This window comes from Phoenix dactylifera, chromosome 13, assembly GCF_051530095.1.
Source record: "Phoenix dactylifera cultivar Ajwa chromosome 13, Ajwa_hap1_PhDact_Kaust_v1.1, whole genome shotgun sequence".
NCBI classification, from domain to species: Eukaryota; Viridiplantae; Streptophyta; class Magnoliopsida; order Arecales; family Arecaceae; genus Phoenix; species Phoenix dactylifera.
This window is the reverse complement of record NC_143202.1, coordinates 25,251,006-25,264,201: the sequence shown is the minus strand read 5'-3', so window position 1 is coordinate 25,264,201 and position 13,196 is coordinate 25,251,006. Positions and strand designations below refer to the sequence as shown.

The window sequence follows — 13,196 nt, the reverse complement described above, 5'->3', positions numbered from 1 at the left end:
CCAAGAGGCTTGCCTTCCTGGTATGGAGATCATAAAACACTACTCATAAAGAGCAATCAGTATGGCAAGTGTAGCTATAGAATTGATGTAATGGAGGCCTAGTCTAGAAGGAAAGATATATATAGGTAAAAGATGTGGAGACTAAACGCATACTTAAGAGGCAAAATTGATAGAACTCCGTGATTCAGTTTTGAGAGCAAGTCCAGATTGAGAACTTGCATAAAAACAAGATTTCTAGGGTACTGAACCGGCTACGTGCTATCGTATCGTACTAATACTTAGTATGTTAAACCTTACTATATGACACTATATATTGATAATGTAATAGAATAGAATAGTATCAATACGAAATTCTACACCAATACAGCGAACTTTAATTTAAGATAGTGAAACTTGATGTTAACCCTACCTAATATCCTATAACCATACCAGGATTTTAACCTAGGCCAGAATCCAATGCTTGTGAAATTAAGGTATTGAGTAACGGCAGCCTGAGACAAAAGTTGACACCTTCCTTAAATCGACCCTCTGCCCTTGCCTTAACTTGCAAACAGTACATCATTTGAACTAAACTCTGGTGACAACTAAAATCCCTCCTTAACTCAATAATGTTACCACCAAAGCCAGATAATTCTTTTTTCTGGAAACAAAAAATAACATTTTTTTAGCTTTTGCTATTTCATCCTATTGGATGCAGAGTACAGTAGGTTAGAAATAAATTAACCTGGTTATTTCAGGATAATTCATCCGATCACTTAGAGATATTAAAGCCATAGCAAAGAAAGATGTGGTTGATTAAGCCAGGCTGACAATCTGAAAATTAGTTCCAAGATAAAATTATTGACCAAGTCCCAACTTACAATCAGAATTCCACATGGCTAGTAAGCTGCACTACATTTTCACGTTTAAAATAGAGCTGGATCATGGATGGGTTACAGAATAGCAGCAACTTAAAACAGAAACCAATTAGCTCAAATGGGGAATTCTCACAAAATCAGCAAATGAGAACTTAAAACACACAAAATCAGTGCCGCGAAAGAAAAGGAATTTATTGTTAGTCCCTTGAAGCTCCGTAGAAAGAAAAACATTAAATTTATAACAAATGCTACAGAAAGAAAGACCAGACACAGGTAAAAGGCCACATATGTGCTCCATTAACAATAGACAGTCAAAATGCCCATACATTAGTTTGAATGAGCACACTTAACACAAAAATTTACAGTGAATTGAGTGCCGTTATGCATTTTCGGGGAGAGATTTTATCTTTCATCTCCTTGAATTCCAACTTGATTCAACATCAGTATGTTGAGGATGCCCCTGTGTCACAAAATAAAAGAACAATGGATACAAAAGTTTTGACAGAACCTTAGTCATAGCATGCAGCCACGGATCCAAAATAAAAAAAATATAACAAATCAGCTAATAATATATCAGCAATAGACAATCACAACACATTATCAGACAGATCACAGACTTCTAGGTTGGTGAAACAAAGTTTTAGTATGTTGAAGTTAACTTATTAATTTGACCACCCTGTATAACCGAGACATGTCAGCGTCACTTCACCAAAATCTCTCACAACTGCACCTATTAACTCAGTCCACGTTAGATCAACAAAGTGGAGAAATATTCAACAAGTTATAGCATTGAAAGTGAAAGTAAGTCTCTGTAAGTGAAAATAAGGCATTTATAATCCTACTTGTGATAGACAAATTCACACTATAGCAACATTTTACCAACCTCCAAGCAAGACATAGATAATCCCGACAAGGAATGTATTTAAAATAGACAAATTTACAATTACAAGCAACGTTTTTGTAGCAGACAAAGTTTAACTTAGATCATACATTGCATTTGAAATTAGAAAATCTTGCATATAAAAGTGAAAATGCAAGGATAGTCATTTTATCCTTTTTCTTAGCATGTGTCAAGGTAGCCTGCAGGGAAAGTCTCTAGGGTGGTTGTTCCAGAAACCAGTGTTATGAATCCCATCTTGTTCATCTTGCTTGGGAGGGTTTAAGGGTATTGAGGGAGGGCTTACCCCACTCCCCCAACCCGATGTGTTGCCCATGCCTGTGGGCTATGGGTTCTACCATAGATACAAGCTCTCTTTGCAAGTCAAACCAATATCAACCCATTAAATCATGGCCTTCCATAAGCATGATGAGATATAAGCTCTTTTTACTAGTCAATTCTCTATCAATCCATTAAATTATGGCCTTCATAAGAAAGGTGGCATATATATAAATCAAGTGCATGGGAAGCCCGTATATCCTACGTTGCTATATATGGCAATTTGCAAGCAAAGCCATGTCCAGAGACAGTAAAAATTTTCAGGACCTCTTCTTTGAGGATCTAAGGTATTTCCAGTAATGATATGCACTTGAATGGTTATTACATTAACATATCAGTTCTCTAGCATCCCATACAATACATCCACTAGAAACCACATTTCCTGATTTCATTGTTTAACAAGGAACATTCATGACTATTGCAAATTTAGTATGACCTCGTACATTCCAAAATCATAAACATTCGCTAACTAAAAATATGGCATTTTACACATACTATCAACCTTCAAAATCAACGGAAAATCTTAAGATTGTCTGGAAATCATATCAGCAAACAAAGCAAGCACGATTTTTAAATGAGTTTCAATGGGAATTATACCTTCCACGGCTGTGGTTGTCCTTCTATAGGACCAGGGTGGCCCTGTGCATAACCAGTACCTGATCCTTGCATATAATCTGCCCCATATCCAGGTCCTGCTCCTTGTCTGTTATCTCCACCATAACCTTGTCCACTGTAACCAGGGACCGACCCCTGTCTGTAATCTCCAGTGTAACCAGGGTCTGAATTTTGCCTGTAATCTCCATAACCAGAAGAGCCACCATATTTATAATCTCCTCCCTGTCCTTGTGGGAAGTTCCTCTGCTCTGGAGGGCCAAAATTACCTCGATTTCCTTGGTTAAAATCTGTTTGATACGAAGACCCTGGACCTCTCCGTTCTCCCTGGTAACCATCTCTTGGCCCAGCTGGTGCATAATCTCTTCGCTCACCTAGCCCAAATTCCCTCCTCTCTCCTGGTGGACCATAACCCCTTCCATCTGTTCTGGCCTCACTATAATTCTGCTGTGGAGCATAATTTCCTCCATCTCGTTGCATATAGCCCTGATTATCAGGTGGCAGGTTTCCTTGCAGTGGTGGTCTGTTATAATTTGGCCTGTTGTATCTGTTTTGGTTTCTTGGTCTTCCTTGTCTCCCATATTGAATTGGAGGAGGCCTCGGAGTGATAACCCCATTGTCATATTTGTCGCCTGAAATATTTCAAGATGAAGGGGAAATGCACATATAATTCTCATATAAAAGTTAAGAAACTCTCATTAATTAAATGTTCTGGTTCAATGCTTAAAAAACCAACGTTATATCAAACATCATACATGTTTGACTCATAGTCCACCATAGAAGAGGATTTCTCAAAACTTGCAAACATAAATAATAAGAATCAAGTGGAAAGTAGCAAACCTCCATACTCCTTGTTTACTGGATCAATATATGAGTCAGGCAAAATGAAGACAACTCCAGGCAGGCCTGATTCCAATGATGTAAGATGTAAGTGTTCAAATCCTGAATTGTATGGATCATGCTTGCCTTGAGAGGACAGAACTCACCTCGAAACTTTTCAGACATTTCTTCGGTCATTACAGCTTGAAAACCAGTGTAGGTTGTGGTGCTTAAAGCATACATTCTTTTCTTAGCCTCCTCCACACTGCAACCATCAGCAATTGGTTAACTTAATACTTCAGAAGATCCATGTCCATTATATGAATGACCAAAAATGCCATATATAGTTGAGGTCAGAACGCAAAATATCAAAGCAGATGCCGCAACAGGAAATGGATGTAAAACAAAACAATATCACCTAAAAATAATGTACATCTTATTTTTTTTTAAAAAAAAGGTTATTTAGCCAAATACCACAATGCAGGTCATTTTCTTTTTAACTGAATCAAAAATTAAATTCTAATTTTGTATGGTAAGATTTGAAGAATAAAATCTGCAACTGAACTATGTTTGGGACTGTTTTGTATAGTTGTTATTTTTGTGTTTTTGTTTACCTACAAATTGGCGAAGCACCACATGGAGATTGATGTTGAAGATTGCATTTTTACAAGTCTTCTGCTATTCGTTGCCTTTTATTTTCACTATTTCCGGAAGAAAATAAACCTTTGCTGCCAAAACCTCTAACAGTTTAAAAAATGAAAGGGTTTAATCATATTTTGTTCAGTCTATTTCATATTTCTTCTTGGGTTTATGAAAACAAAATGAAGAAATACGAAACAGACTCTTAATTAGTAAATCAAACATCCATAGCCAAAAAAATGGATTAAACCCACACCACTAGTTGGACTCAGAATGGCAGATGATACTAAACACAACAGAAGCAACTAGAACTCAAGGGAAAATATCAAACATTCCAATTCGTAAGACAGTATCCAACTGATTATGCTCCACATGCTAAATCCAAATACATATTCAAATTCCACCATCCATCTCATCATACATATGCCACCCATCGAAAACCTCAAACCAAATCCCAATTATTAGAAACCTACCAAATCCAATTTCAAATGGAAAAAGATTCCACTTTGGCCAGCAAATTAGTCTGCTAGCTTCTCTAATTCAACGATCTAACCAAGATTTCCTCATAAAACGCTTCATTCAATTGAATACCACCAAAGAACTGAATCCAAGAGAAGAACGAAGGCTCACCTTCCGACGACCTTGGCCAGGGTCTGGATGTAGGTCTCGATCATCTCCTCGCGCGTGGGCGCGGGGTCCTTGGGGAAGTCCATCGTGATGAGCCAGTGGTTGTAGTCGCAGCCCTCGAACAAAATCTCGTCCGGCGATATCTTCCTCTCCTCGCCGCCGTCCGCACGGCGGTCAGCGAGCATCGGCGACGAACGGAACGAGAGTGATTGGATCCGATAATGGAGGCTAGTGCGAGGGCTTCCGAGAAGCGCCGGGGCGGCGCGGAACCGCCAGAGAGGGAGAGGAGGGGAAGAAGAGGAGACGATCGAGGAAAAGGAGCGGTCCTTGAGGAGGGAGTAGGAGAGGGCGAGGGCTCGGCGAAGGCGGAGGGAGAGCGCCATGGCCGGAGGGTTTAGGGTTCCGGCAAGCTACTAGGGTTTGAGAGAGGAAGAAAGGAGGTGACGGGAACTCAGGTATTTTCTTATTATGGAACCCCATGTCTTAGTACATATGATCACGTGCACTGAGAAATTTCGATGAAAGGCTATTAGTTATATTTAATTTGGACAAGGTGTTTTACGTAATAGTGTTTGCATGATAATATTACCAAAAATAGATGTCATTTTATTTACACATAACTCCCTATCTGATGAAATATTACAGAGAAATCCCTCACTCTAGGTCAAAAAAAAAACTAAAGAATATTTTCGACGCCTGAGAGATTCGAACTCTCGCGGGGAAACCCCATGTACTTAGCAGGCACACGCCTTAACCACTCGGCCAAAGCGTCAAGATGAATGAATGGTTAAGTTCTATATATATAACGGATAACTATTACACTGAAAACAAACCATCAAAAGTTTGCATCATAAACGTGTAACAATAAAGATACGGTAATACATATTATCTGGTAACATCTTTAATTTTTGGTTAATTATACTTAATTAGACTTATCTTAGCTGGTTGGCATCTTCCTCCATATTGGATTCAAATTCCAATGGTGGCATCCCCTAGTATTTCTCATTGAAAATTTCATTAGAACCTATATTCCGTAAGTTACATATATAGTGCAGCTTATTTGGAAAAGAGCTAATCAAACACCTGAGTCTATATTGGATTTGGATGAAGGAAAGTATTGGTGCCAAAGGACTCTAATTACATACAGAAACAAGTGTAAGTCGTGGTGGCTTCCTAGGTCTTTTCGCATGTTGAACTGTGAGGTTATCCACTTACAAGAACATCACCCTTTTGCCATTTCACAGCAACATTTTTATTTTCCCTAACTATCTCCTGGTAGACGCTCAGGGCTTCTAGAGGAATGTGTTTCCATCACCAAAAGCTATCGTTCACATCTTTTATGTTTGACGAGGAGAATATCGGACATCTTGACCTCCGCTTAAACCGACTATTTGGACTTTGGTCGTAAACGAGGTGAATGGCTTCGAAGTAAATTGAGACTCTATCATGATTGAAGCAATAAAGATTACTGGTTATGCTAAAGTCGTAGTAAAGGCATGATCAGTGCGATTGTTGCTGTATGCTATTTGTGCGGGACGATTACCACATCGTTAATGTGTAATTGATTGTTATCTCATAGTTAAGGTACACCGCGCCAAATCCGGTAATGGACGTCTATCTTAACCCTATATAAGGGGGTAACCTGAGGATCCTAGTTAAGTGAACACAGTCTTCTCTCAACATATTCTCTCTCTTCCACTATTGTTCACCCGCCCTGTTTCCAAACTGCGGAACCACGAAGCCCGGAGGAGCATTCTCCACGTGGCTCGTCGGCCCTCTACCGGCCAGTCTATAGCTCTCTCTTTTCCTTCCTCACCCTCTCCCTCCCTCCCCCGCTCGCTCTCTCTTTTTCTCTCTTTCTTCCTCCTTCTCCTCCTTCGGCAATGGATTTTATTTCCGTTGTTGGAACCGTGCCGGTCAGCTAGTGGAACGGCTTGGAACGCCCGAAACTGCCCAGTTCGGAATAATTTCGCCGACCCTACTCTGAATCTTATTGAAGAAATCCTATCCATCTAAAGTCTAAATCTACACTGCACCTCTCGAACCCAAAAAGAAACTTAGCATGCCTAGATCCCACATTGATATACCCAGGATAATGGTTACTTAATTTGCATACCCCCTATTCACTGTAAAAAGAAGAAATTTCACAACCAAAAAGATTACAAGAAATATATTATATATGATAAGGTTCGCGATACCAGAACTGGCACCCCTACTAATAGTCAGTTGTGCAGTGTAGTACTATATCGTATCGTTTTGGCATGTGACAAAAAGAAACTGGCAAGAAAAGAGGAGAGGGAGAAGGAGAGAGAGACAAAGAGAGAGAGGGAGAGAGAGACAAAGAGAAGGCAGCAAAGAGTGAGAGAGATGGAGGGGGATAGAGAGCGCTTTCAAAGCCCTCTCTCCTCCATAGTGCATAACAGGGTGGAGCCTCTGTTTCGAAATAAAAGAGGAACTTCAGCCTCTTTTCTTTTGAATTTGTTTTTAAAGCGAAATATGCAGTGGCACTTATATGATACTCTATGGAGTTGGAGATTGAGTGTAATTCCCATGATTATGGAAGACCCATTATAACTCTAATTATGCAAGCTTCTTGTCGAAAAGCAAGTCAGCAACTGGCACCATAAATGGTTAACTTCAGCTGGACAAGAATTTGAAATATGTCGGTGACCATTTTTTGGAAATCACAAATGAATCAGGCAACTCGGTTATTGTCAAAAAGCTGGAAAATTTGGATGGAAATATCCTAAAATATCTCCCATTCAAAAGCTTAATAGTGTGAGTTACTTCTAGTTTTCTGTAGGTTGCTCGATGCTATTTTTCATTTGATTTAGAGGAAAAAGGTTAGCACTTAAAAACAAATCATCAAGGCCACTCAATCAAACTACTTTTTTTTTTTATAAATTGACTTTCTCCTCCATGTAAATTTCGCCTAAAACTAAACTAATTAATATTTGAAAAAAAATACATTTCAAATTTCTAGAGACCCCACAACCAAATGTTTATGAATTTTTTATAAACTTATAATCAATTTCAAATTTAAGAAAGCATTTACTTAAAATGGTTTTCCATCAATTTAAGAAGGAAAAAAGGAAAAACTAATAAAAAATATACTAATAACTGATATACGCATTACATTTTAACCTCAAAAATAGCGGATAAATTCTAACCAAATTTGCTTGGTTTTAACCAAAATTTTTTAATTCCCATTAAAACTTAAAACCCTGTTAAGACCAATTAGGACAATCAAAATAAAGCACTTCAGCAATTTTATAACTATGCCGACAGATCAACAAGTCATGTAACCATACAAGAAACTATGACAGTCCGGCTATTTTCTTATTTCAAATTAATAACCAACTTACGTGAAAAGAAATTATAGTGATGCATAGTTGATACCAGCATCTATTGCATCACCAGATGTAAATGTAGGGCCAGCATTTTTTTTTTTAACACTAAAATGAAAGTATCATACTAAACTTGTACGAATATAGCCAAAAAAGTCAAAAAGCAAAATATTCCAAAAATCACTAGGCAGTTCCGCCTTGTCCACCCATAGGTGTCCACCTGAATGGTTGGCAGCAAAAGAAGCCAACCATTTGGCAACCCTATTGGTCTTCCGGAATACATGCTTCGCCTGAATGACAAAGATTCTCCTTTTGCCTGTCCACATGATATCCATAACTATTGGCTTCCCAACTGCCAGAAAGAATATCAAAGAAAAAAGAATTGTTCAACATCAACACAAAAACAGACAGAAGGCCAAAGCTCATCAAATATTTATTTAAGTATCACCCTAGAAAAGAATTTTATAAGAAACAAGGAAATGTGAATGAACTAATATGAGAACAGCAGATAGGACTTCAGTGGTAGATAACTTTTCAGCAAAAAAGGAATCATACAAGAAATTATTCTAATTGAAAATGGAAGAGAACATGACAAGAAGGACAAAATATTGTCATCCAACAAAGTGTCTAGTAAATCCCAAAGTGTATGAACCACAGGCTAGACAACACCACCCTTCTAGAATATGTTATTTACAGAGAAGTCATTCAGCTATTAAGAAATTTTTATAGGAAAGCACTAAGAGTTGCATATTTCATCTTTTTATTTATTTATTTATTATTTTAATTTTTTTTTGATGGGTTTTTCATACAATGCGTGTACGAATACCTCCAATAAAATTAAAAAATATAAGCTCACGGAGTGCCCGAGGTAGCCGATTAAATACAGGATGTTTACTTTTTTTTTTTTCCCATCTTCCTAGGTGAAAAAAACAAAAACAATAGTGACATGACTCATGTTTTAAATACTACATTAGTTCCTAAAGACTTAGCATTAATAAGTGTTGACTCTATAAGTAGCACATGACCAAGCAATAAGAAGTGTGGCATTGAGGTACAAATTGAAGCTTAATTGTCTTGACTACATAATATATAAAATAATTGACGTAAACCTAGGGTTACTTTGAGGAAGCATTTTGCTTCCAACTGATGAGCAACAAGGGTTCGAAATTATTGTTGGATGTTAAAATATAATATTTGCTTTCGTATATCCATTATCGCTATCCAACTTTCATTTCAAACTAGAGAAAAAAAATTTATGAACTTCAATATTAAGTTAAATTAATCGATATACCATTCTACACTCATAAAAATCTAGCAATTCCGAGGGTCATGTTAGACTGTTTGCATTAATTGTAGATTACATCCTCTATGTATAAAATGGAAACATCGGTAATTGCCAAGTAGTAGATAGCAAAAGATAACAATTTGAACACTAAATTAACAAGATAAATGTTTCTGATTTGAAATCCATTATAATCACTTGGAACACAAGCATGGTGACACCAAATTAGCATTAGTATCCGCAAAACAATCTTTATCTACTGAATGTAATACAAAACTTATATATATATATATATATATATATATATATATATATATATATATATATATATATATATATATATATATATGGAGCTGGAATTTGTTTACACTCGAGTGGATCTCCACTTAGATTCAGTCAAATTTAGGTCAGACAATGGAAGTCTTACATTGGTGATCCGAACTGCTGGATATAATCTAGTACATTTAAACTGCTTACACACTAAGGCCCTGTTTGGGGGAACTGCTGGCAGTAGAGCTGTTGGAAGTAGAGCTGTTGGAAGTAGAGCTGTCTGAAGTAGAGCTGTTATAAAAAGCTGTTTGCTGTTTGGTAACTACATTCGTAAAGTGATGTGGTACTTTGTTTTGTGTTTGGTAAACAAACTGAGAAAGTACTTTTGTATGACAAAATTACCATAAAAGACATTGCATAGTATTATACAACAGAACATAATAAAATATAACATAAATTAATACATAAATATACGATATAGTATAATATTATTGTAATATAAAATAATATTATGTTAATATAGCATAATAGTAATATAATTATTAGAATAAATTAATATTTGGAAATATAACATAATATTAAATTATTTAACATAACATATTAATGTATTATGATATAATGTAATATATATTATATTTATAGTATAATACAATAATAAAAGTATAAAATATTATAATTATTAGTATAAATTAATTTCTCATAATATAACATAATATTAAATTATTTAAAATAACATATTAATGTATTATAATGTAAAGTAATATAATATAATATTTATAGTATAATACAATAATAAAGGTATAAAATATTATAATTATTATTATAAATTAATTTTCCATAATATAACATAATATTAAATTATTTCAAATAACATATTAATGTATTATAATGTAATGTAATATAATATAATTTTTATAGTATAATATAATAATAAAGATATAAAATATTATAATTATTAGTATAAATTAATTTTTCATAATATAACATAATATTAAATTATTTAACATAACATATTAATGTATTATGATATAATATAATACGATATTATATTTATAGTATAATACAAAAAATAAAGGTATAAAATATTATAATTATTAGTATAAATTAATTTTCCATAATATAACATAATATTAAATTATTTAACATAACATATTAATGTATTATGATATAATATAATATGATATTATATTTATAGTATAATACAAAAATAAAGGTATAAAATATTATAATTATTAGTATAAAATAATTTTTCATAATTTCTCATAAAATAATTTTTTATGGTCCAGGGGCTCTTCTTCGTGGTCCACGCTCGAGGAGGACCTCAGCGTGGACCGCGAGGTTGATGATAAAAAAAAAAACAATAGATTGATTTTGGAAGGTACGGAGAAGGATTAAAATTTTTTTCTTCTAAAATGTGATTCAAGAAATGCATACAAAAATTGAAAAGAAAAATACCTTTTCTTACGGGAGGGAGTCTGACGGCTAGGGTTCTTGACTTCAGCAGATTTTTAGGTTTATAAAGGGACAAACTATCAAATTATGTTATTTTAATATGGACATTTTTATCAAAAATACAGCTTTCCGAAAAAGCTGAAACAGCTTCCTCCCAAAAGCTTCAAATTGGAGCTTCCTCCCAAAAGCTATTTTCAGCTTCCCGCAAAAGCTGAAACAGCTTTTTGAAAAATTTACCAAATACAGTTTTTCATCTAAAAGTACTTTTGGAGGGCCAGAAAGTGCTTTCTCGCCCTTCAAAAGCTCCCCCAAACAGGGCCTAAATATCATATGATTTAGAGACTGTTAGCTTATGCATTAAGTGATCAAAAAAATGTTCAGTTTAAATAATATGAGATAGTATGTGCTTTTTTGACCACTATATGCATAAGTTAGAGATCTTCAAATCATATAATTTTTGGTGTGTAAACAATTTAAAAATAGTAGATCATATCCAATGGCTTGGATTATTGATGTGAGATTCCGATCGTCTGATCAAAATCTGACCAGAGATCCACTTGAGTGTAACCAAGTTCAACTTGTATACATGTATGCATATATATATATACATATATGTATATATGTATATGTGTATGTATATGTGCATGTGCCTGTATATGTATGTGTTCATGTATCTGTATATGTATGTGTGTGTATAATATACATATATATAGACATGTATGTGTGTGTATAATATATATATATATATATATATATATATATATATATATATATATATATATATATATATATATTATATACAGGGCCGGCCCAAAGAAGGCCCACCACAGAAAAGGATTTAAAGAAAATAAAAAGGAAAAAGCCCCTTATGAGTTTGCGGCCCACTGCAGCCTTAGGCCCCTAAATTCATTGGGCCGTCCTGTATATATATAGACATATGCGTTGCTGCTCCCGGGTGGTAACAAAGTATGCTGCGAAATGGCTACAAAAATCTAACCTTATCATGAGGTCTCGCTGGGCTTCTTCAAGATTCCTCAGATCATCACCGTTCATTTTGTGGACCCCATGTCCGGGCGTCTTTCGATCGCGAGGTAGCAACCGTATGATCCCTTGGAGGGAACATCAGATCAACGGCCATAAACAAGCGTCGCATCCCACGTCATACAATGGGCCCACGCATCACTGCACCCCATCTTGCAAGCATCGCTAGCATGCAGCCTAAATATATTGGCACGTGGGAACGCGTACAGCACGTGTTCCTAATTGCCAACCTCAAATTACGATATTCTTAAAATATCGGTCCACTTGGCCGAGTCGTATCGCGATATGATTTCGGTATACCGCGGGGGCCTAATAATAAAAGGGAGCATCTTATCTGGAAGCACGTGGAGCGGCTTGGTTAAATGTTCGTTTAGAGAATAGTTTATAAAACTATTCCTACCGCTGAACTCCATGAGGTATCGCATCGTTAGGAGGGGTTGTTTTTGTCTCTTTGCGTCGGAGTAGTTTAACTGAAAAGTTACATAGGTGCTAGCTCTCTCGTTGGGAATCCAGTAACGGTCAGTGGGCCTCTGGAAATAAAAGTATCTGCACGAGTGGAGGGTAGCTGGAAATCCACTGATCGGATGGTTCTGGGTGCGCCATTATAAGAAATCATTCATCCGCTCTGAATATAGTTTGGGTCTGGTGGTGTTGTTTTTTTTTTTTACTCTAGAATAAGTGCAACCAACCAGGATAAAAAGCAGATAACATAAGAATAGAGAGACTTTTATGAAATATGTTAGCAGCGAAAGAAACAATCCAATCTGCTGCTTTTTTCGCCTCCGATACATATAAGCAACCTGAAATGAGTCATTGTTTTTTACTATCCTGCATATATCTCTGAGCAGTAGATGGCCATCGTCCGTTTACTCCTCATCCCGAATTCATTTGATCACTATTGCTGAGTCTCCTTCTAGAAATATATCTTTAGCCTCTAAAATACGTCTCGCGAAGGTGATGCCCTCCTAAGCTACTCTGAGCACTGCTCCAATGGTTGTTATGTTACAGGTGCAATGCCCTCCTATGAATATTAG

General features: G+C 35.8%; 1 protein-coding gene and 1 non-coding gene across 2 annotated transcripts; both read right to left on the bottom strand.

Annotated features, from left to right (window-relative positions):
* Positions 1–1,069: 1,069 nt before the first annotated feature.
* Positions 1,070–5,272, bottom strand: LOC103711050 (uncharacterized). The gene is made up of 5 exons (XM_017843779.5): positions 4,774–5,272; positions 3,672–3,769; positions 3,526–3,591; positions 2,671–3,317; positions 1,070–1,317 (listed from the first exon to the last, which is right to left on the bottom strand). Exons 1-5 carry the CDS (start codon positions 5,151–5,153, stop codon positions 1,267–1,269), a joined length of 1,242 nt encoding a protein of 413 aa, XP_017699268.5. The 5' UTR covers positions 5,154–5,272; the 3' UTR covers positions 1,070–1,266.
* Positions 5,273–5,460: 188 nt separating this feature from the next.
* TRNAS-GCU (transfer RNA serine (anticodon GCU)) lies at positions 5,461–5,542 on the bottom strand. The gene has a single exon. It is a non-coding gene; the product is annotated as a tRNA-Ser (tRNA).
* Positions 5,543–13,196: the final 7,654 nt, after the last annotated feature.